The sequence below is a fragment of the Lactuca virosa genome, chromosome 7 (assembly GCF_052849685.1).
Source record: "Lactuca virosa cultivar CGN04683 chromosome 7, Lactuca_virosa_CGN04683_v6, whole genome shotgun sequence".
NCBI lineage: Eukaryota > Viridiplantae > Streptophyta > Magnoliopsida > Asterales > Asteraceae > Lactuca > Lactuca virosa.
In genome coordinates, this window is record NC_136432.1 from 34,068,049 (window position 1) to 34,094,196 (window position 26,148).

At 37.7% G+C, this 26,148-nt stretch overlaps 3 protein-coding genes across 3 annotated transcripts; 1 reads left to right on the forward strand and 2 right to left on the reverse strand.

Moving 5' to 3' along the window:
• Positions 1-290: 290 nt before the first annotated feature.
• Positions 291-1,812, forward strand: LOC145124575 (GLABROUS1 enhancer-binding protein-like). The gene has a single exon (XM_079059979.1). It carries the CDS (start codon positions 470-472, stop codon positions 1,583-1,585), a length of 1,116 nt encoding a protein of 371 aa, XP_078916105.1. The 5' UTR covers positions 291-469; the 3' UTR covers positions 1,586-1,812.
• LOC145124576 (protein DESIGUAL 2-like) lies at positions 1,813-3,229 on the reverse strand. Its single transcript, XM_079059980.1, has 3 exons — positions 3,069-3,229; positions 2,355-2,560; positions 1,813-2,275 (listed from the first exon to the last, which is right to left on the reverse strand). Exons 1-3 carry the CDS (start codon positions 3,189-3,191, stop codon positions 1,996-1,998), a joined length of 609 nt encoding a protein of 202 aa, XP_078916106.1. The 5' UTR covers positions 3,192-3,229; the 3' UTR covers positions 1,813-1,995.
• An 8,272-nt stretch (positions 3,230-11,501) lies between these two features.
• Positions 11,502-12,545, reverse strand: LOC145126536 (uncharacterized). Its single transcript, XM_079061887.1, has 2 exons — positions 11,981-12,545; positions 11,502-11,884 (listed from the first exon to the last, which is right to left on the reverse strand). The coding sequence occupies exons 1-2, from the start codon at positions 12,543-12,545 to the stop codon at positions 11,502-11,504; spliced, it is 948 nt and encodes a 315-aa protein (XP_078918013.1).
• Positions 12,546-26,148: the final 13,603 nt, after the last annotated feature.

The following is a 26,148-nucleotide window of genomic DNA, read 5'->3' on the forward strand; positions in this document are numbered from 1 at the left end:
CACCGCCCCCCCAACTCGTTGAAGCTCGTTATGTTGGATCTTGTGGTAACGAGGACAAGATAAAACAAAAAAGATGATTGGCTATCTCCTTCATCAACCAATCAAATAATTTTCTTAATTTTCTCTGTCTACCTCTTAACATGATATAATATGTGGAAAACCATTTCCCCATTGGTGTTATGGTGGTGTTATGAATGAGGTGGCACCAATTTGATGTTACATCCAGTTGCCCACACCTAAGAATGTTAAAGATTAAATTGTTTCGAAATTGTTTCCAAATCCGCCAATTACATCCTTATGACCGATTCCGAAACACGAGCCAAACGCCAAGGAGTCTCGATAAGCATCGTGTTTCGCGTACGACTGAATTCTTGTTTAGCTGCAATACATCACCAGACCCTACCTCTCTCATTTCTCCACTAAGAAACCCTAGATTTATCGCAACAAGCTCAGCTCTTTCTTACCAACAATGGCCGGATCGGAGAGTGAACCAGCGAATTCATCCTCCGGTGAAGAAGAAGAAGTTTCGTCTGAAGGGTCGGAATCAGAATCGGAGCCCGACAAGACGTCAACACCTCCACCTTCTTCCAAGAAAACGCAACTCACCCACAATTCATCTTCTGACGAATCGGGCTCAGAGTCTGAATCCGACACCGATAAGTCTTCTGAGAAGTCAACAATACCCGACCCGAGTATCAAACCCATAGCCTCGAAGCCCATGGAAGATGACCAATCGAAAAAACCCAGATCCAAGATTCCTACCACTCGCTATTCACCACCTCCTCTTAAATCATCCACCGGAAAACGGCCTGCGGCGGAGGGTGAACCTCAGGATTTGAAGAGGGTAAAGAAGAAGACGGTGGTCGCGGTGGCGGCACCGGATGCGGGTAATGGTGGTGAAAAGAAACAACTTTTTCAAAGACTCTGGAGTGAAGACAACGAAATTGAGCTAATCGAAGGTATGATCAATTACGTTAATGAAAAGGGTAAAGATCCCGTTGCAGATGTCAACGATTTTCATGACTTCGTGAAGAAATCACTTCATGTCGATGTCAACAACAAACAAGTGATTGCCAAAGTTAGAAGACTGAGGAAGAAGTACGAAAACAACGTAGCCAGAGCTGAGAACCAAAGTAAAAAAGTTCGATCTTTTTCGAATCCCCATGAGAAGAAAATGTATGAATTATCAAAAAACTTATGGGGTAATGATAGTAATAAGAATGTAGTCATGAGTTCCACCATCAAGAAAGTCAACGTGACACCCAAACCAAACAAGAATCGTAAGAGTAATGTGAATGGAGGGGTTGAACCTGAACCTGAACCTGAGGTGACCCCTAAAGAGGTTGAACCGGAAGTGGTGCAGCCCCTGAGGTCGGACCATGGTTCAATGGGGTTCATGTTTACAGATGAGGCGATTATGAACAAGGGGTTAGAGTTGCTTTCAGCTCCTAAAAAGTTAGAAATGGAAGAAAAATGGAAGAATCTTAAGGTTCAAGAACTTAAGCATTTCTTGAAGAAGGTGGAGCTTTTGAAAGAGCAAGGGGAGATCGTGTTGAATGCTATGGTGAATTCTGGTGATAATTAAAGTACATTGTTATTATGTGTTGTATTTGTTTAGGAGTTCTGCAAAAAAAAAAAAAAGTTAGGCTTTGTTATGTGTGTAATATGTTTGTTTTGGTATCTTTAGGATGCTAGTTTGGTAAAGTTAACTTGTTGTAATATGTATCCTTAAGATGAACAAATCAATTGAGCTTGTATTGTAGCAATTTTTAACTTTGTTTCTATAATAGAGCTTAATAATTCTGTATATAATATTGTGATTGTGATGCCTGTATATGTCTATGTTTTTTAATTCAATAGTTAGTTTCAAATCTTTTAAAAAGTTTGAAACTACAATGGTGTAACAGAAAAATCCGAAAGTAAGATGCAATAAAACACAAATAAATAGAATTACATTGCTATTTCTTACATGTAGCACTAAAAAATATCCAAGATTCAAACAGGTGCTGAGGGTGCATGAACCGGTCCAGGCGGGATCATCATTGGTCCAGGGGGGTGGTTCATCATGGTGGGTCCATGTGGGTTCAACTTCTTTTCTTCTTTTTCAACAGCAGTGGCAGAAATGTAATAAGAAACAGCAAACAATCCATGAATGATGCACGCAATGCCTCCAATTGACAAATAACGATGGTTTGAAACTCCACATGATTTTCTTGAACTTGAGTTAGCCATGACTCCAGCAATTAGCATCCCGAATCCAATGATTAATGTAATCCTGGTACAAAGGTTGATTCGTAATGCACAAGTTTTTAATGCAAAATGGTAAGTGAGAAATGAGTGTGAAAAAAGTGTACCATGATAGGATGAGTGAAGCCATGGCGAATTGTTTGTTGGAGGTGGCTCGGTCTAGCTCTGGTTTGGACAATACGATGTGGCACCCACCAAATAAGTTTGCAATGGCGTGAGCAAATGCCAAAAGCACCGCGGCTGCAAACCCTAGTTTGAATGCTTGATAACTTGGATCTCGACATTCGAGGATCCATACTCTTAGATTTTGCACCTACAAGAACACACAACATATTTAAAATACAACATGTGAGCCCATAATCATAAGTTTTTGCCATAGGGCGATGCATAGTTGGTTTTGAGGTGGTAGACATGCACAATGGTTCGAGTTTCAGAGAAACAATGTGATGCACAATGGTTCGAGTTTCAGAGAAACAATGTGAAATTTGTAATTTCCAATGTGAATTGGGCTCATTGTGGGTCATGTACTTTTATGTCAGCCACCTATCGGACCGTTGTGCAATTGATTTACGTCTCACATGATTTTTTTTTCTAGGACGGAGCTTTCATAACTTCCTATTTTTTAGGTTGTGTTTTGTAATATGGGACAAGACAAGTTTTCTAGTTTTTTTTTAATGATAATTAGGAGAGATTTTACGTATTTTGCATGAACGAGAGATATAGATTGAATCTTTGTCCTAACTTTTTGGGTGTGACAAAAATTGCAATTTTGTGTCTCATTGACATCAGTTTCAGTTCAATTCACAGCTCAAAGAACGTACCTTGTTTTGGGCTATCTCAGCTTGAATACCGAGAATCCCTGCGGTGAGATCCATGACTATGATCAACAAACAGACGAATGGTACAACGTATTGACCCACATTATATTGACCGTTTATTGCCATTTTTTGTTGTTTTTGATCTAGAAAAGGTGAAAGATAGACAAAACAGTTTGTGGGGTTTTATGGGCATGGCTTAGAACTTAGAAGATGAAGGAAAGGGAGAATAAAGTGAATGAGTGAACGAGGTTGAAGTGCATATGGATATGTTGTAAGATTAGCTTGGATTCCTTCCATGGTTAACAAGAAAAGAAGGGTATCTTTTCACTCATGCTAAATGTAGCATCTTGGTCAAATGATGGCACAAAACGCTTTAACTAATCGAGCCAATATTAAAATGTATGCAAGTTAACCCTTAATATTTAGTAAATATGGCAACAAAAAAATAGCATTATGCAGGCTATATTTTATCAAATTGTAAAGTGGGAAAACTTAGAAATTTTGTTAAAATTAAAACTCGAGTTGAAAGTCGAATGCACAAAGTGTATTCAATTTCTTACAACTTATTTAGATCTTGTTATTTTTATAAAAAAGAAAAAAAAAATCATTTTAATCTATAATTCATTGTTTAATGTAAGATAAATTATTTCTTTATAGAATTAAAAGAGTAACATAAAAGCATTGGTGGGATAAAGAGGTTCGAGTGTTCGACCATAATGGTTTGTTATATTTTTAGCCGATTATACTGATTTGTAATTTGTTTAATGACTATTATTATCTTTTTTCGGTTTCTTATAAAGCTATAAAAGGTTTTATTAAAATTCCAACATTTATGTATCACATAATTAAGAAATGAATTGAAAACAACATAACATAATCATTAGGGGTGTGTATGAGGCCGTTTGGATCGATTTTTAGCTAAAACCGAACCATAATCATTATAATTGGTTAATGCATTTTGGTAGTAATTGGATATTAGTTAATATTGATTTTGGTTAATGATTATGGTTAATGGTTAGTATTGGTTAATCATAATGGTAAAAAATGAGATAAAAATAAAAAATATTTTCCCCTAATAACCTTGGAGGCGGTTACTAAAATGTTTATGAGGGGTAATACCCTTCGGCGCGTTTGTGCGAAAAATTTCATATGCAAAAAATTATGTAGAGAAGTAGGGTGTGAGCTTTTAAAACAAAAAAGTTTAAAGAACAATGGTAAAAATTGTAAAATTCCTAAAAAACAAAGTTTTAAAAGAAATTGTCCAACTTAAAAAAAAGACAAAACTTCAAAAATGGTCCCTGTGGTTTTCAAAAATATCAAGTTTAGTCCCTAATTTCAAAAAACCTCACAAATGGTCCCTGTGGTTTCAAAACTTTTAACAAATGGTCATTTTCGCTAACTCCGTTAACATTTGACCGTTAAGTGAAGGGCATTTCTGTTATTTCACCACCACATGGACCATTTATGAAGTTTTGCCTTATTTTGTAAAAAAAAAGAAAAAAATATAATTATTTAATATTAAAGGGCCTCACCCCCCCTCTCTCTCTCTCTCTCTCTCTCTCTCTCTCTCTTCCCTTCCTGTTTTTCTTCACCACCGGCCAAGAAGAGGCTGCCGACCATCGGAGTTGCCTCACCTTTTCCAGCCTCCTCCACCCTCCTCCGTCGAATCTGTGATACCGACAATGGAATCTTCCCTGTTCGTCAAACACCAGCAAGAACAATGTCTGAGTTGTGTAAGTTCTAGGATAAAGTTCCGTCATCTTGTTTTATGGTGAATTCAATTACATCGATTCTCTTGAAGTAATCTTCAGTCAGGGGGAATTTCATGATTGAAGCACCACGATACACCATTGTTCACCCAATTTTCAATCTATATGACAAAACTTAATTACCTGATGTCCACTTTCATTAACAAGATCGAAGTTTTGTCCACGATACACCACTGTTCACCCACTCGTTCCCAACCACCGCCAGTTTTAGAACCAGATGCAGAACCATCTACAAATTTGTATTGTAAAGACGATGAATTAAGCAACTTGAAGCTGTTAGCCAGTTACAACTAGGGCTAGACAACACCAGCAATGGCAACAAGCAAGGAACAATACAAAATTGAGTTACATGATAGTAATCTATTCTACCTAGAACATTAGGGCATTTTGACAATTTCAATTTTTTCATACAGAAGAAACGGGAAATAGATATCGTGAATTGAGTATTCACCTGAATGGAATCATCTGGACTTCCTCCAATCATATTTACAAGGTTGTATTCACAGGTTACAACTAATAGGGGTTGTGGTCATCGTCTTCATCAATTCGAGAAGGGAAAAAAACACACAGGAAGTAGAAAAGGTTTGGTGTGGAAGATCTGTTGCCGAGACCGACGATCCCGTTTTTCCGACGAGTTCGTTTCTTCCTCGGTATTTAACCCAACAACGGGACTGTGGGAACGGATGGAAGACAACAATGACCAAGGGAGGGTGCTACGCGATGGTGGTGAGCTCGAAGGGTGGTATGGGAAAACTCCGATGGTCGGCAGCCTCTTCTTGGCCGGTGGTGAAGAAAAACGGGAAGGGAAGGGAAGAGAGAGAGAGAGAGAGAGAGAGGGTGGGGCCCTTTTTTTTTACAAAATAAGGCAAAACTTCATAAATGGTCCCTGTGGTGGTGAAATGACAGAAATGCCCTTCACTTAATAGTAAATGTTAACGGAGTTAGAGAAAATGACAATTTGTTAAAAGTTTTGAAACCACAGGGACCATCTGTGAGGTTTTCTGAAATTAGGGACTAAACTTGATATTTTCGAAAACCACAGGGACCATTTTTGAAGTTTTGTCTAAAAAAATAACACAAAGAAAAAGTTATAAATTTTTTTAGGAAAAGTTTGTATGTTTAAGAAATCATCTTTTTTGAAAAAAAAAGTAATTAACTTTTGAATCAAAATTTTAAAATACATTTAAAGTTGGGACAAAATCATAATAAAGAAAAGATGGGGAAAAATTATAAAAAAATAATTCTTCCAAATTTGTAAAAGAAAGCAAAATGAGAGTCAATTTATATAAAAAAAATCTTTTGTGAAAGCTGCAAAAAAAGGAAGCTTTGAGGGGGAGAGGCAACAAGGAACATTTTTATGAAATCAAATAAATAAATAAATAAATACTAGATGAGGGTTTGGAGGGTTCACCACCTCTCTGAACCACCCCTCATGTCAGGGGCGGAACATGATCAATAGAAGTGAGGGGCCAAAACCATATTCAAAATTTTTAATAATATCAATAAAAGTCATTTAAGGTTTTTATAGTCTTTTACACCGAACAATTCAAAAGTCTAATTGATCTTAATTTTTTGGCTCACTACAAATTCATAGTAGATTTATTAGTATATTAAGGTGGATGTTTCAATATATTTTTGAACTAGTTTTGTACAGACAACATATAAAAAAACAAATAATTTTTTTTTCTTTACGAACAAGCCTTTATAAAAAATTATACCTTATAAAAACAAACTCATCGAAGAAAACAAATGTTTTTATTAATTTCTCATAATGATTATCAAAGACATTAGATTTATATTAAAAATATATTATATGAACATCCTTATTTTAAGAAAAAAGTTTTTACCTTCAATTTTGTTTCAACATCATATGTATGAGACTAGTGTACGATAAAAAGATATATATATATATATATATATATATATATATATATATATATATATATATATTAATTTTATCACACATCGTCGTGCATGATCTAAATTATAGAAGGGATTACAATGTATATTTAAATGAAAAATTAGAATTGTATCTCCTCCCTGATTTGGAAGCTCATCAACAGACACTAATACAAAATATTTATAATACTACTATTTAGTCAAAGCATATCAAAATTAAATTGTAATATTTAGTGGAGCAAAAAGCTGGGGGTCATGGCCTCCCCCAGCCCTTATAGGCATCCGCCACTGCTCATGTCGCTCTTTTATCTTTCATGTGCACCCTTAGCTTGTAACATATGCTTAGGTTCTTGTATATTGGGTGTGGGTTGAGAAAGTTGGATTATTTATGTGGGAAAACACCACTAATAGACAAAAAATGAGGGTGAATTTCTAAATTTAGTCATAAAATTTGATTTTTCCAGCTATAGACATACGTTCCGCGGATGACCCTCCGCGGACCTCTGCGGAATGACGTCATCTCCGCGGACCACTCGAAAGTATGGTTTTTTAGCCTTTAAATTAGTCCTCCGCGTAAGCCCTCTGCGGACACAATAAGAGCTCCGCGGAGTGAGTTGTTTAGAGTCATAAGTACCTCCGCGGAGATGCTTACGAGGACCTCCGCGGAGAGAGTAATGTCTCCGCGGAGTGGGTGGTTGGAACGACCATTTGAAAGGGTTTTTTGATACAAAGTGTTATTTTTCATATTTTTAGCTCCATTTGGTCGATAGATCAGTTCTTTTCATTTGATTTTCCAAAAAAAAAATATGAGTCTTGTTATTTTATGTACTGGGGGTTTTTGGCAGACTTCAAATGGGATTAACACCTACGTTAGACCAAAGTTTAACAACTTAGGTCTACTGCTTCCGCCAAATTTTGATCGTCGAATATTGTTTGATTTGGTCAAAAGTAAGGCTAATGTGTTCAATAGTAATATATCATTGTCATTTCAACACCCGGTTCATGGGTATGTTATGAATATTTTAGACGAAGCAGATGTTCATCAACTCAGAAATGTAATTTCTGAAACGAAGAAGATTGTGCATTTGTATTTAGAGGTGTTTCAGGGATTGGTCGAACAGACAGAAGCGGTTCAGAAAGTTGTACCATACAATGTTGAAAACGTTGTATCTGATAATGTTGAAAAGTGTCCAGAAGAAGAAACTATGACAGTGAATAAGGTGGAAGAAAAAAATTTATATGAGTTTGGAAGACTGACTGACAAAACTTTGTCAGACGGTGAAGAGTCAAATGAAGGATGGTCAGAAGATGAGTTCACACACGGGAAAAAAGCTTCAGACATATTTTACGGTATGCCTCCCATACCTGATTGTCCTGATCCTATTGTTGAACCCGGACCATTTCACAGTTTAGGTCCAAATGATGATATGTTTGTTCGTCAAACATATGATAACAAACAAGAACTAATATTTGCTTTGAGTCTTAAAGCAACCAGAGAAAAGTTTCAGTTTAAGACCAAATATTCTAACAAAAATCGTTATGAGGTATATTGTGAAATTGAGAACTGTTCTTGGCGTTTATATGCAAAACGCCTTGATCCCACTGATGAATTTAAAATCAGGACTTTCAACAACGTGCACACATGTTCGTCATTACAGATACACCCTAATCATAAGCATGCTATTAAAAAAGTGATGGGTACTATTGTTGAACCCGGACCATTTCACAGTTTAGGTCCAAATGATGATATGTTTCTTCGTCAAACATATGATAACAAACAACAACTAATATTTTCTTTGAGTCTTAAAGCAATCAGAGAAAAGTTTCAGTTTAAGACCAAACATTCTAACAAAAATCGTTATGAGGTATATTGTGAAATTGAGAACTGTTCTTGGCGTTTATATGCAAAACGCCTTGATCCCACTGATGAATTTGAAATCAGGACTTTCAACAACGTGCACACATGTTCGTCATTACAGATACACCCTAATCATAAGCATGCTAATAAAAAAGTGATGGGTACTATATTGCATGAGATTATGGGAAAAACTCGTTCCAAGGTTTGGAGGCCTAATGAAATATCAAGGGATTTGAATGCTTTGCTGGAAATCAATGTAGATTACAAACAAGCTTGGCGTGCAAAACAATATGCTATGGAACTGTTGTTGGGATCCTCAGAAGAATGTTTTTCCAAACTTCCTATTTATTTTCACAATTTGAAGAGGCATAATCCCGGTACAGTGGCCTATGTTCAAACAGATTCTGAAGATTGTTTCGAGTGTTGTTTTTATGCCATTGGGAGCACGGTAAATACAAAAAACTTGTTGTTATTTAATATAATTTTTTTAAAACAAACTATAAAGTGTTTATGTGTTCCATTTTAATATATTGCAGATACGAGCGTTCAAACGTTTTTGTCGTAAAGTTATAATTATGGATGGTGCTCATTTGAAGGGTGATTTTAAGGGAACCATATTGCATGCAGTAGCTATGGATGGGAACAACCAGATACTGTCCCTTGCGCACAGAATATGCAAAAAAGAGAGTGGTCTTACTTGGACATGGTTTCTTGAAAAGTTGTATGAATGTGTTGGTGATTGTCAAGAATTGACTTTTGTCACTGATAGGGCCGATGCAATTCGGGTTAGTATTGAAAATGTTTTCCCACATGCTCATCATGGCGTGTGTGCTTTTCATCTACTAGGAAACATAGTACACAGGTTTGAGAAAAATGATAAAACAAAAGTGTTGTTTTGGAGGCTTGTGAAAGCTTACAAAAGAAATGTTTTTGAAGAATTGTGGTATAGATTTAGTTCTACTAGGCCGCAAGTAGCAGAGTATCTAAATGAAATTCCCCGTGCTAAGTGGACTAGAGCATATTCGCTGTCGAAACGGTACGATTACATGACCTCGAACAGTGCAGAGTCCATGAATGCTTTATCTGTAGATGCAAGGAAGATGCCTATAATACCCCTTCTTGAGTTCTTCTGTCGTCTTTCACAGAAATGGTGTAACAAGCGTCGCATCGAAGGAGGTATGGATTTAATTTGGACTTTAATTAGGTCGAATAATAAGTTAATTATATATATCTTCTTTACAGGGAAACGTTCAACAGTGCTAACCAAGTGGGCTGGAAAAGTAGTTAGTAAAAATGAGGAACGTACGGCAGGATGGTCCGTTTCTGGTGTTTCAGATGCAATATATCAAGTTCATGATTTCAAACATGGTGGCATTGTTGATCTGAAGCAAGAGACTTGTACATGCAAATATTGGGAAGGAACTGGGTTTCCTTGTGGTCATGTCATAATGGTCTTGAAGCACTTGAAAAAAACTAACTTCGGACATCTGGCTATAGATGCTTACAAAATGGAAATGTACCGAAGTACGTATGAGGAGCCGGTTTACCCCCTTCCAGAACCGTGTGATTGGGAGATTCCTGCTGAGATGATGGTTGTTAAACCCCCGATAATGGATACACGTCAAGCTGGTAGACCGAGAAACAGAAATCGTATCCCGTCACAAGGTGAGGAACCTATAGTAAGAAGGTGTAGTAGATGTGATAGTACAACACATAATGCAGCGACTTGTCTGGCATTGGTCCCAAAGAAATAAAAAAAGGCTACAAAAAGTAGTGCAGCATTAGGTAATAACACAAAAGGGAAAGGGAAAGGGACAAAAGGGACTCAGGAGACGCTAGATACGCACGGGACACAAGAGACGCGTTGGACGAGTGGGACGCAGAGAGAAGACTATTGTTCAACGTTTGATTTGAATGATTGATGTTGTATTTATAATTAATTATGTTTTGTTTTAGAGAACATTAATTTGTGTACTTTGAAATGGTGTGTTTATTTTAAAGATGATGGGTAATATTATGATTATATTAGTGCATAATTACTAGTACAATAATAACTACTACTCGAAGATAATACATTCAACAAACCAGAAACATATATTAAACGTACAACAACAGTAATTAACTTAAGGGAATTGCAAAATATACTTTTCTTTCTCCATTGTTATGTAGTCGTCCCTAATTCTTATTTTATCTTCCATACGGTCCTTTTGGATACCAAGTTCTATCATTTCTGCATCTTTGTCAGCAAGCCATTTTTCAGACAGTTTGATATTCTTCTTAGTTTTTTTATCCAATCCTCATGATCTTTGATTTTTTTTTAGTAATCGTCATCCTTTCCTCAACCTCTTTGCACTCCGCCGCAATGACGTCACGACGTTCAGTGAGAGCTCGAGATGAGTCTTTATCTTTTTTTTTTGTTGTTCTTCAGCCCATTGTAGTTGTTGCAAAGTATCCTCCGACATATACGGCTCTCTTAAAATTGGTGATGGGGCAAGAAAAGGGTCGATCGGATCACAATAGAAACAATCAACTTCGTTGCACGAGCAAATATACAAAGTTGAAGATGAACTCATTTTAAATTTTAAAAAAAAATTATAACTCTATACCATAAATCCAACGACCATCCATGACTATATATAGTCCCTTCCACTCCGCAGAGAGCTGTTGTCAGTCCGCAGAGCTTTTTGTCAGTCCACAATAATGTTTGTCAGTCCACAGAGCTTTTTGTCAGTCCGCAGAGCTGTTTGTCTAGTCGTTGTCATCCATACATTACAGTTATGGGAATACAATTATTTATTTAAAGGTAAACATTTTTTATTAAAAAGTGAAAAACGCCAACAGACCATTACAACTACGGTTAACATAGAACTGAATACAAATTAATATTCGTTGTGATCCATACAATACAGTTCAATTGAATTGTCGTGGAGGTAAGACCACAACACTTTCAACTGGTATTTCCCAATGCCTAAGGGTTGGAATAGGATTGACCGTCTCAGTTTGATAAGCATTTCGATACACCGTTGTAGTTAACTTTAAATTTACCATTTGTTGGATTTCTGCAATTTCGAGTCTTTGTAGTGAAGCTATAGCATGCTCACAAGGTATACCGCATTTTTGCCATTTACCGCAACTACAAATACCACGGTCTAATTGGACAGTTTCGGTTGTTGAATATTTAGTCACTTCGTATCTGTCGCCAACAATATGCGTAATCCTACAACCATCTGAGTGGATAAATCTTTTATGTATCACCTTAAGTGCATAAGGGGTTAGAAGACCATGAAAATCCCCTGTGAAATGAAATGAATCAAAAAAACAAAAATTATGATGTCATAATGTATAATAACATATCAATTCACCATTTGAGTGTCATAACTTATAATTACCTCCAAACGCAGCACGTTGAAGATACACTGCTTGCATCGAGTCATGGGCCATTTCAATGATTGTTGTTATTGGAAACTCATGCGTGTTTGTTTTAAACCAATTGACAACAACGGGAATTTCAATGAATTTAACATTGAAACGTACTCTTGGAAAACAAGCCCGTACCCATTTTGCAATGGGAATATTGTCAAGCCAATCAAGATCATTCCCATTAACCTCCTTTTTGAAGTTGTTCAAACATGCATAAAAATGAGATAAATTATACGCTTTACAAGTCTTCCAGAACAACTGCTCTACGACTGTATTGCTTCCGATGGAAGCGCGTATTTTCTCGGCTATATTTTTACAACAATAGCCATGATATGAATCAGGGTAGACTCTTTCAACTGCAAAGTCTATAGAATCTGACATATGGGTTATGAAACCAACTTCTATATTGTCACCCAAACATTCTTTAAGCCTCCTCATGAACCATAACCATGAATTGTCACAGTATATGGTTCCCAAAGCAAACGCTATGAGAAGGGGTTCATGATTTCCATCTAAAGCAACCGCAATGTACATGGATCTTACATACGCCCCAATTAGAGGTACTTGACCAACGAATATGATTGGTATCATAGACGTGAGAAACGTACGAATCTGTAAGTCAACATGTGTTGGATTAGGCATGTAACAACTTGAAATAACTAAATATTTATGTACTATAAGGGATTACATACCACTCATCCCAATGCCACGAAACAAATTTGGAAACAATTGTACTGATCTTTCGTAATGTACGTGTAGGTGTTAGGATTGGTTCTTTGCAGATTATGGAAAAAAGTCGGTAGGCTGGAGAAACTTTTTCTTAATACCTGATTGACTGAACTCATTTTCACAACTTTGGACGCCTTGTAAAAATGGAAATGCTTGTCCAATTTATAAGGAATTAGTATACATTATTCCGCAGAACTTACTTGTCAGTCCGCGTAAATGACTTGTCAGTACGCGTAACTTATTTGTCAGTCCGCGTAACCTGTTTGAATGTATGGTTTTTAAACATGGGAATTATTTTTCATAAAAAAAGGATAAATACCATATTACATATAATTAAAGCAATACAAGAACAATACAAAACGCAGTACTAGTTAAAAAAAACGGGACATTTTTCAAAAGATTCCAAGGGGCTTCATACTCGAAACTCTGTCCGTTGCTAATGGATTTGTATTCTTCTTTAGCCGCCTCCAAGATGTCTTCCTTAGTATCATTCACACGATCGTCTTCAATCTTATTATAAAGATCGTTGAATAACACAACTTTTGTTTTCAATTCATACCATTTTGCAGCTATATCAAGCGTGCTACGATGGTTTTCTATGGTGGTTTCAGTGTCAGTGTTGAAGCTATTCGTTAATAGGACCCAAAACATTCTATCCTCCAAATTGGTGTTCTCGTAGACATTAATATATGCACGAGTTAGAAGCAAATAATCGTTAGCGGTCTATGGGTTTGAACCCATTGTAAAACATACAAACTACATGAACTAAAACAGATTAGATGAAGTGATACATAATATTTTGTAGTTTTATATAGACATAACAGTCTGCATAGCTATTTGTCAGTCCGCGTTACTCACTTGTCAGTCCGCATAGCTATTTGTCAGTCCGCGTTACTGACTTGTCAGTCCGCATAGCTATTTGTCAGTCCGCGTTACTCACTTGTCAGTCCGCATAGCTATTTGTCAGTCCGCATTACTGACTTGTCAGTCCGCATAGCTATTTGTCAGTCCGCGTTACTCACTTGTCAGTCCGCATAGCTATTTGTCATTCCGTGTTACTGACTTGTCAGTCCGCATAGCTATTTGTCAGTCCGCGTTACTCACTTGTCAGTCCGCGTTACTGACTTGTCAGTTCGCATAGCTATTTGTCAGTCCGCGTTACCTATCTTTTTATATATAGTAAAGCAAGTATCTATATGTCCGAATTAGAGGTAAGGGATCATTACACAAAATGGCATCCAATGTACCAACGTCTTCAAATGCAGCTAATCTGTCTAATGCGGCTGCTCCAACTAATGGTACATCTCCATGGACGACAACAGAGGTGTTGGTCCTAACACGATGCTGGATTGTCGTTTACGAGGGTCTGCCGGTAATAGCTGCCCTTAATTGCCTTCTTGGTGATGAATTGTCCCGCTTAGTAGCTTTGTTCAACTATAACGTGGGACAAGGACAAAAACGACTAAAACCCGATATTGTTAGTAAATGGATGGATTTAAAGACTAAAGTCACATGGTACAATCGATGCTACGATTATGAGAAAATGCGATGCTCTGATGCTGATGATGAAGAACTTCTTGAATACGTGAACGGATTTTACCTGTGCCAGTTTGATGAAACTGAGTTCGAGTATACGGACGTTTGGAATCTGGTTAGAAATAAACCCTTTTTCATGTAGACGACTCTTTTATTCATAATGTTCTATGTAATGTTTGTTAGTCGTTCATCTTTTATTTGCAATGTTTTCTGTAATGTTATTATGTTATTTCAAATGTTTGTTTTGTTTTTAATGTATCGTAATATATGTTGGTGAATTATGTTTAAAAAAATATATGATACAAAAGTTGTTTGTATTAAACAAAACTACTAAAAACAAGTATTTCATAATAATGTATACAAACTTCCAAACATCAAGTTATTTAGTATCCCAAATAATATTTGTCATCCTATTTCTGTAAAGAAATCCCGCATCTCTACATGGCTTATCACTCTTCACCGGTACCCCCGAAGCAATCATTTCCATATACATGCTTACGAATACTCCACAATCCCCTCTATTAGCAATACATTCTTGTTGTGGCGCGTCTACAATATCAATAAACTCCACAACTGCGTTCTATTTGTGTCCATCGGGGAAATCCTTCCAGTAGTCAATCGCATCTAGCTCTTCGATTATACTATCCCCAAAACTTTTGAATTCTCCACCAGTCAAGTACGTTGTGAAGTAATTCATACATCGTGCTGAATCATAAATGTGTACTTTCCAAAATATCTAAATGTAGCACTTCCAAAAACCAATGGGCATGAGGAACGTTTATGGGGAATAGAACCTGCAAACAAAAACAAATGTAATAGTCATTAATTCGTTTCCTATATAAAATAAATAATTAATAAACTTAACTAACCATATCCACATCCTTCCATTTAGGATGGCCTCCGATACCATTTGCAATATTCCTAAGAAAATATGTTTTTCCGTTTTGCAAATTAAGTTCTTGAGGGAATATCGTCCACCTTGCGTTCGCCGGCCGTCTTTCCATGAGCAAGGCACTCCATATCGCAATATGCTGTACATTTTAAGATAAAAATTTTAGAGTTTTTTATATAAATTATCGTCTAAATATGTAGTTAAAATTTATATTTAACGAATGTTACCGAAGAAATTAACCACCCAGCGTCAGTAACTGCAAGTAACCTCGACCAAAACTCCACATCCAGTGTCAGCATATGCAGCCTATGTTTAGTGTTCAGGTTGGAAGAGATACTATTCCATTCTTTCCAAAAAGTCAACGTACTGGCAGCTTCAACACTGTCGAGCAGCAGATGATTTGAAACATCATTACTCTCTTCATTCACAATGTCTTCATTTGCTTTTTCAGGACTCTTCACCACTTTTTTTTTCTTTGCTTTGGTGATTTTCTTCAATTTTGGTGTGGATTGCATCTAAAAAATTATCATGTTAAATAATTATCAATACGTTAATATTTAAAAAATATACCAAATTTAAAATATGAGTTTTGTACCACTGTGAACGGAGTCCGCTGATACCATGGAACACCCCTCTTTCGTTGCGGCCTAACAATAGGAGTCATTTCTTTTGTGTGATGTTCAGCCACGTCCAATGACGGCTCAACATGCGTAGATGTAGACTCAAATTCCCCCTCCAAACCATGACTACCTATATTATCATAGTCAAAATGTGTATCTTCCTCCTCTTCATTTATCATCTCTTCCTCCTCTCGAAACCTTCTGTCTGGTTCAAAATTTGTGTCGGGTTCATCTTTTTTCCGTAATACACGGTCTATTTTAGAACTTAAGTCAGCCACAACGCCTAGTAGACGCTTCACTAATGCCTTTGTGCTAATATTCTTCTTCTTTTCCAATCTTGATGTGTCGTGTGACATATAACTTGTTTCTGTTTCAAGATGTTGCGAGGAAGAAGCATTTGTGGCAGATTCAGTCGAAGATGTTTGTATTTCGGACTTGTACATCCTTCTTCGAGCAGGCGAGGAAACAGGAGGTGGACTATTTCGGACGGGACTATGTTGTCGTGGGGGAGACTCTACAGGGTTAAGAGTCCAATTGACATAACGAACATAAAACGATAACATCAGCTCCTCCGGGTTTGCCTCGACATTAATAGGTTCGTTGTTAGGCTGCAAAAATCAGATTGTTAGTTTAACATGAAAATATTTTGGAATTTGTAAATATTGATGATTGTTAATATAAAAACCATACCACAGACACGTTCATTATTCGATAACATTGAACCCAATTCAACGGTGTTTTACTTCTCCACGCCCTCATCCGTGGCAATTCTGTCGGCGTGCGTATATAAAACTTGGTTACCTCTGGGAACGTCTCCAAAATCCATATCTATGAAAAAAATGTAAGTAATGTTCTATTATACTATAAAAGTCATGATACAAACTTATTATATAATACAAAACGAAGTTCAAATTTTTATAGTATAAAAAACTAAACAATGATAACTATTAAAATGCATTAGAGACTAACCTTAAACGGAAGCATAAAACCGGGAACGGTATACTTGTGTACTTTCTTCAATTCGGGATTGGCCTCTTTCAATTCTCTAAACTCTTCTATTTTCTTAAACATTCCACGCATCATACGCGAAGTATATTTCCAGAAATACGTACCCCATGCAAACCTGCAATTTTCAATTTATTTATTATAATTAGTGAATTGCATACTACTGCGGGAATGCTTGTTTTAAATGTAATACCTGTTCCAATCATCTATATTATCAGCAAGCTTGTATACTGCTGCATGAATGCCCGTTTTAACGTCCCGTCCGTGTAGACCCTTCAACATAAAAACAAGCTGGATAAGCATCACAACATCTTCATCTTGTAGTGCCAAATAATTTGGGGACATAATTAAGTCTTCTAAAATTTTCAGCCGCAGACGTGCATCAGAAATCTCTGGAAACAACCGAGCACGGAGATTTGAATTTGACGGACCCTTTTCGTCATGGAGTAAAACCACATAAGGACTAACTTTTAAACCACAAATCAAAATATATTCAGTTTCACCAAAACCCAACTGGATCCCCCTCTACATCAAACAGAAACCTCCACATCTCAAATATTTGTTGACACCTTACTTCGTGCAACATCATCTTATGCACAAGTAAGGGATCACCATGTGGGATATGCATTCCTAAGAATATTCCAAAGGGGGAAGCTTCGAATAATACTCGTTGTGATTGTGTTAGGCGCGGAAAATAGTCTTTAATGATAGTCCCCACCACGCCTTTCAAAGTTAAATCCGCTTTTTGATTAAGATCTTCGTGCTACACAACAAAATAAAAAAAATTATTATTTCATTTAAAAAATTACTAATTGAAAAAAAATAAATAATATTATTCCATTATGAAAGAAATAGCAACATACTTAAAAGTAGAAAAATAAAAATTGTGCAAAAACCATCACTCCGCGGAGGCTAGAGGTCATTCCGCGGAGGCCTCTCTGCGGAGTGACATCTAGCTTACGCGGAGTCTGCAATGTTGGAAACACATCACTCCGCGGAGGAAACACATCACTCCGCGGAGAAGCCTCCGCGGACTGACGTCCCCCTCCGCGGAATGGATCATCCGCATTTTGAATCATATTCTGTTAACCTAAAAATCCTAAATCTGTATACATATTCAATGTAATCAAATGGGTTTTCCTCTAATTTGAATCGTATTCGACATTAACAATTAGATGAGAATGTGAGAAATACCCGGGAACCGTATCCATCGGCCATTACATCGGGGAATCCGGGGTCCATCGGTGAAGGAAACACCTTTGCCACTTGATTTCGCCGGAGTTGAAGTCGTCGCCGGAGTTGAAGCCGTCGCCGGAGTAGAAGTCCTCGCCGGATTTTAATTCTTCGATCAACGTTTGGAGGAGTCGATGCGAAGGGGGGACGAGGAACGGGGACCAGTGGGGACCAAAAGAGGAACCCTTTCTTTTTCTCAAAAAAAATTGGGTGGAAATTACCAAATTACCCCCGCTTCGCGGAGAATTCATGGTTCCGCGGAGGGTCCTCTGCGGAATGCGTGTCTATATCTGGAAAAAACGTTTTTTATGACTAAATTTTTAAATTTACCCCCTTTTTTTTGTCTATTTGAGGTATTTTCCCTATTTATGTTGTAGTTGAGAGGGATGTAAATGAGAGGAGAAAAAAAAAAGATGATATGATGCTTATGTAACAAAAGGGTTGGAAGGGTCGAGGGAGATGGACTACATCTATCGTAAGATAGTGTTTGGTGCATGGAACTGAACTGGACCGGACTAGATGGTATGAGAGTGGAATGAACAACTTGTTTCTATTGTGTTTGGCAAGACTACGACAATATGACATAACAAAACTCAATGTTGAGATTACTAAATTACATTTTTTTAATAGGACCAGGCGGTGTGGGTACGGTCTCCATCGCGGTTTGCCACGTTGGACCAAAGGAACATTTCCCCCACCCTACGGTCTCCTTCGTGGTTTAGCCGCATACGTCTAAAATCTGTCGCACCCTCTCTCTCTCTTCTTTATTCTTCTTTCTTTTTTTCTCAATGTTTGAACGGTCAAAATTTTTAAAATTCATTTTTTTTCTTTTTACCTACAAATATAGCCTTATAAGCCTTAATTTACAACACATAAATCCTTTTCATTTATCTTTCTATATATTTCTCTCAAAACTCTTAAGAAGTCTTCTTCCAACAACCCAACCAACCAAAATACATCCACTAGAAACACCCCAAGACCTTATGATCAACTTATTTATTCGTCCCTGTTTATCATTATGGTGGTATGCTACCGTTTACCCCAAGACCTTTGATTCTTTGTCTCAACCTGAATTCGTTCAAGAAATTCAAGCACACGATTCCTATTCCAAACCTGAAATCGTTTGAGAAACCCAACTCACCAAAGAACCAAAAAAAAGAGAGAGAGAAGGCGGCGGCCAAAGCATTGAAACATGAAGACAATAAAAGACTAAAAACAAGATCATTCTTTGAGGCAAGTTACAAAAAGGTTCCACAAAGGATGAAGCAGGTAAAGTATCATTCAAAAGACCAAGTGTATTCCAAATAGGGGAAAACAAACAAATAAGTCATCTTATTTAATGAGTTGTATAACAACATGAAGCGTTAATGGAAAAGTGGAGAAAGTGATGATGTGAATTTGAAAAAAACTCTAAAAAGTGTATCACCAAGAAAGCATGAAGACTTTTGTCGCACCCCCAAACCAGAACGGCGGAAACGTTCGGGGGCGGAGGACTTAAGGTAAGTATCACAACACATGCATCATAGTAATCAAAGTACAAACAACCATTGTATTTAAAAAGTATAAATATTTACATGTGTTCAATCATTGTATATTGAACCAAAATATAGTTATACAAAAGAAGATATGACTCAACAAAGCTCCATCTTCTCAAAAGCTCGGGGAGTACCTGTGTATTATTTCCCTGAGAATACAAGTAATTTGAAAAGAGAGTATCAACATAAAGTTGAGTGAGTGCATAAATGTTTATGTTTGAAAGAGTATCTCTGTATCTTGTGTATGTAAACTGTTCCAGAAAATCCTATATTTTCTGTTTGTATATGAAAAGTAGTTTTATTCCCATAAAACCGTTCTCTGTGTATTAATGTTTTGTATTTGTATTACTTATGAAAACTTGTAACTGAGAGTGTGCCTGGCTCCACCAGTTGTTGTTGAAAACTGTATTGAATCTTTGTATTTTGTATTCTGTGAACTAGTACTTTGAAGGTGTACTTTCGTTTAGTTATTTATACACTAACGTATTGTTAATATCTTTTTAATGAGTTATTATAACCATACTATGATTGATGGCCTGAAACAAACGCTTTGTGGGCTTTTAAACTGGTGATAACAATTGCCACTCATCTAACTGTAGCTAGCAGCCTGAGTGCGGGGTTGTCAATCCCGATATAGATCTACACACACTTGTTTCGATCCCCGGCTGGAGATTTTGGTTATAATGTCAGGACTTTTCTATGTTGTCTAAAATGAATTAAACAACCTGAATCTAGTGTCTCATAAAAAGCATATAAACGTTACATGTATATTAGTTTGAAAACTCAATCATTCTGAAATAATGATTGACAGTATATTCTTTGAATCAAAACCCAATCATTCTGAAATAATGATTGACAGTATGTCCTTGAATTAGTATTTCCAAACATGTATTTGATAAGTGTAAACCTTGATTTGTTCTGTATCAAAACCCTAGTTTCTTGTGTATTCTAGTATACTTGTATCATGAATTATTGTTCTATGTATAAATTATACCTATTATAATTTATATGTACTCTCTGATTGTGTATTTAACCATGTTTGCATGTAATCCCTTGCTCAACATGTTACAAAGGTAGTTAAACTGATGAAATAACTATTATATTTATATACATATACAATTTTATATATAAGTAAAATTTAAACGACACTCGGACAAGTAACCGGTACTTTAAGCCCACATCCAAACAAGGAAAAGGACCCAAAATGAGTTATCAGTCCTAAGCCTTTTAAATCTTATATATATATATATATATATATATATATATATATATATATATATATATATATATATATATATATATATACAAATATGAATTTTGGGGAAAATATAAGATTATAAAAGAGTTTGATGTTTTGAGTATTTTTAGATAATTTAATGTTATTTTATCATGATTTGAATCATGATTTTATAACACAAAGTTCTTGTGTTATGCTTGTATTCCCACCCTTAAAACAGTAGAAATTATGAAAATACGGGGGTATGAATTCACTTGATAGATGGTGAACCGGACAGAGTTTCGTTTCACGAAAAGGAGTTTATTTGTCGAGAAACCGGCTCAAATTGGGCAGAGTTTCGACAGGAGAGAGGTTACTTCTCGGGAATCTCGGGGCTTCGAGGCTTGCTTAGGGTTCGAGACTTGATACCGGGGCTTTAGGGGTTGTATATGAGCTTATGGGAGTGGAGAATGTGAAAGAGAATGAAAATTGGGGTGAAAAAGTGTAAAATTTCGGAAGCCCTCGCATGCATATATATAGTCCGAAGGTTCGGACCCGGAGCTATGCGAAGCTTACACGCGTCGGACAGGTGGCTTACTTCGGACTGAAGGCTCGCAAGGTGCTAGGCTCGGATTGGACCAACCCTCGGTCCAATGGGAAGGAGACACGTATGCGAAGGAGGTGTCCGAGGTGCTGTCCGGGGTGTCTCCGGGGTGTCTCCGGGGTGTCTTCATGCGAAGCTGTTGGCTGCTAAGTGGACCTCGGCTGCGGTCCAATCAGGAGGTGCCACGCATGGCTTCGGTCCACTCAGCGGCTGCCACGTGTCACTTGCGAAATTGCCCGGTTTTGCTATTTTTCTTTATTTTTGTGCCAAAACTTGCGAAAATCATAACTTTCGCATACGAGCTTCGTTTTTGGCGTTCTTTATATGCACGCGTAGGTAAAATCATACTCTACGACTTTCGTTTAGACTTCGTCGACTAGTTTTGACTTTATTTTTAATATTATTATTTTAAACAGACCGGGACGGGAATCCGTTAAAAATTCATAACTTCTTCATCCGACGTCCGTTTTCGTCTGTCTTTTTACCGTTGTACTACTACCGACGAGACCTTCAATTATCGTTTAGGTTGTGTCGGCTAAAAATCGGTCGATCTTTCTTTCGAGTTTTTAGCTGTACACTGCTATACTGAAACTTAGAAAAATCATAACTTCCTTATACGAAGTCAGATTTTTCCGTTCTTTTTATGAAAGTTCTCGGTTTAACATAAACTACAACTTTCATTTAGATTGTTAAGGCTAAAAAGCCTTTTATCGAAAATTCAGTTTTTACACTGAACAGTGTTTTGTCGGTTTTGTCGCGGATTTTCGATTAGTCATAACTTCTTCGTTATAACTCGGATTTTAGTGTTCTTTATGTTTTTGGAAACCTTGTTACAATCTCTATCACTTGGTTCATCCCAATCGAGATTGCTAAATAATTTATTTTTGAGGGTCAATTATGTAAATATGCACATTATGCTAAAATTTCTCTTTATTATTATAAAAAAGAACTACACATTGACCTAAACTATTACATAGGTTTGAAATTACGATTTGTTACATTATCCCCCCGTTAGAGAGAATTTCGTCCCGAAATTAGTATTTCAGGTAGACTAGGGAAAAAGATGTGGATACTTCTGTTTCATTTGATCCTCCCGCTCCCAAGTGAATTCAGGTCCCCGTTTTGCATTCCAGCGAACCTTCACTATCGGGATACAGCTTTGTTTGGTTTTCTTAACTTCCCTGTCTAGAATCTGTACGGGTTCTTCCACAAAGTTGAGGCTCTCGTTTAACTCGATTTCCTCGAGTGGGATCACAAGAGTCTCATCAGATAAACACTTTTTCAAGTTTGAAACGTGGAAGGTAGGATGAATGTTATTTAGTTCTTAGGGTAGTCGAAGTTTGTAAGCTACAGGACCAATTCTAGCAAGAATTTCGAAGGGTCCTATGTACCTTGGACTCAATTTGTCACGCTTTCCAAAGCGTATCATGCCCTTCCAGGGTGAGACCTTTAACAAGACACGGTCACCAACCTGGAATTCCAAGGGTTTTCTTCGTTTGTCAGCGTAGCTTTTCTGTCTATCTCTGGAAGCTTTAAGTCGCTCCCGAATTTGTATGATTTTCTCGGTGGTTTCTCGAATGATTTCCGGACCAGTGAGAGCACTGTCAGGAGTTTGACCTCTAGCTAGCTGCGTGTCACCCACTTCAGCCCAACACAGAGGGGATCTGCACTTGCGGCCATAGAGGGCTTCGAATGGAGCAGCTTTAATGCTAGTGTGAGAACTATTGTTATAAGAGAATTCAACAAGGGGTAAGTGAATATCCCATGCTTTTCCAAAGTCTATCACGCAAGCTCGCAACATGTCTTCTAGTGTTTGAATCGTCCTCTCACTTTGTCCGTCGGTTTGAGGATGGTAGGTTGTACTCATGTCCAGCCTAGTTCCCAAAGAGTTTTGTAAAGACTGCCAGAAACGAGAGGTGAATCTACTATCTCGGTCCGAAATAATAGATATTGGTACACCATGCAGTCTAACAATATCCCTGAGGTAAGTTCGGGTTAGTTTCTTCATCTTGTCGGTTTCTTTTATTGGTAAGAAGTGTGCGGATTTGGTTAATCTGTCGACGATTACCCAAATAGTATCATAACCACCCGAAGTCTTGGGTATTTTGGTTATGAAATCCATTGTAATCCGCTCCCACTTCCATTCAGGGATTTCAGGTTGTTGTAATAAACCTGAAGGTTTATGGTATTCTACCTTAACTTTGGCACAAGTAAGACACTTGGCCACAAAGGTAGCGATTTCGGCCTTCATGTTAGTCCACCAATATAGTTTCTTAAGGTCCAGATACATCTTGTCTGAACCTGGATGAATGGAGTATCGGGTTTTGTGTGCTTCATTCATAACCACGTCTCTGTAACCACCGAACTTTGGTGTCCAGATCCGGTTCATGAAATAATAAACTCCATTATCCCTGACTTCGAAGTTTTTATCCATTCCTCTCAGGGTTTCACCTGCCACGTTTTCGGGTTTCAAGGCTTCTAGTTGAACTTCTTTGATTTGTGTGGACAGATGTGAATGGATTGTCATGGTCAACGACTTTACTCGGCGTCCCGAATATTCTTTTCTGCTAAGGGCATCAGCTACTACGTTTGCTTTACCAGGGTGATAAAGAATTTCACATTCGTAGTCATTCAGTAGCTCCACCCATCGTCGTTGTCTCATGTTCAGCTCTTTCTGATTGAAGATATGCTGGAGACTTTTATGGTCCGTGAATATTGTGCATTTCGTGCCATATAGGTAATGTCTCCAAATCTTCAGAGCAAACACCACCGCTCCTAGTTCAAGGTCGTGTGTTGTATAGTTGACTTCATGCGTCTTAAGTTGTCGTGAGGCATAGGAAATAACCTTTCCTCTTTGCATAAGTACACACCCAAGCCCTTGATTTGAAGCATCGCAGTACACTACAATGTCTTCTGTCCCTTCGGGTAGGGACAAGATCGGTGCACTGCATAAGGCTAGTTTGAGCGTTTGAAATGCTGCTTCTTGCTTCTCCTCCCAACTGAAAGTTACACATTTTTGCGTTAGGGTGGTAAGTGGTTTAGCGATTCGGGAGAAATTTTGGATAAACCTGCGATAGTAGCCAGCAAGACCTAAGAATTGTCGGATTTCTGTAGGAGTTGTGGGTGCTGGCCAGTTTTTAATTGCTTTGATTTTGGAAGGGTCCACGTGTATTCCTTCTGAACTGACCACGTGACCTAGGAGTTCAACCTTCCTAATCCAAAACTCGCACTTTGAAAACTTCGCATAAAGTTTTTCGGTCCTAAGGGTTTGTAATATTTGACGAAGATGTTGGCCATGTTCTTCTTTGCTTCTTGAATAGACAAGGATGTCGTCGATGAAGACTATGACGAATTTGTCCAGGAATGGACGACACACTCTGTTCATTAGATCCATGAACACAGCAGGTGCATTCGTCAACCCGAATGGCATCACAATAAACTCGTAATGACCATAACGAGTTCTAAATGCGGTCTTGGGAACGTCTTCCTCCAAAATCCGTAATTGGTGATACCCGGATCTTAAGTCTATCTTCGAGAAGTAGCTCGCACCTTGAAGTTGGTCGAACAGATCGTCAATGCGAGGTAGAGGGTATCGGTTCTTGATGGTAAGTTTATTCAGCTCGCGGTAGTCTATGCACATGCGGAATGATCCATCCTTCTTCTTCACGAACAACACCGGTGCTCCCAAGGTGAGAAGCTTGGTCTTATGAAACCTTTGTTAAGAAGTTCGTTAAGCTGGCTGGATAATTCTTGCATTTGAGAAGGTGCAAGACGATATGGGGATTTGGCTACGGGGGTAGCTCCAGGGATTAAGTCGATTCGGAATTCGACTTGTCGTTCGGGAGGTACTCCTGGAAGATCATCGGGAAAAATATCGGGAAAGTTGCAGACCTCTGGAATGCTCACGATATCTTTCACTTCTTGCTTTTTGTCTACCACGTGAGCTAAGAAAGCACAGTATTCCTTGCGAAGATATTTATGTGCTTTGATGCAAGAAATGATCTGAAGGTTTGCTCCGGGTTTGTCGCCATAGATAATAAGAGTTTCGTTAGTTGGTAAGTTCAAACGAACAACTCTTTCATAACATAGGATGTCGGCATGGTTGGGGCACAACCAATCCATACCTATTATGATGTCAAAACTTTTGATAGAGACCGACATAAGGTCTATTGGAAAAGATAAGTCATTCAAGGTAAGGCTACATCCTATGTATATATCATTGGTGGATTCAGATTTCCCGTTAGCCATTTCTACTGTAAATGTTTCATTGAGTGGTTGGGAGTTTTGATTTAGTAGGTGTTTAAAATTATGGCTCACGAAGCTCCTCTCAGCACCACAATCAAATAGAATGCATGCATAAGTATTATTGAGAAGGAACGTACCCGTGACCACAGCAGGGTCTGCCACTGCTTCTTCATGACCCTGGGCTAGTATTCTCCCAACTCCACCGGCATTTCTAGCTTTTGGGCAATCCTTCATGAAGTGCCCCACATCACCGCATTGGTAGCATGCTCGGCCTACTCCAGCGGCAGGTGCTTGGTTAAGTGGTTGGGGTGGCATTTTATAGAATCGGACAGTATGCCCTTTCCTGTTGCAGTTACGGCACTGTAGGTCTCGGCAATTTCCATTGTGGTGAAAATTGCACTTGTTGCATTTAGGGAGGGTACCAGCATAGGGCTTTGTTGGTGCAAAGTTATTGGAGACAGCAGCAGGTACGGTAGCGAGTATGGTAGCAGGTACAGTAGTAGCATGGACTGCCACTACTTG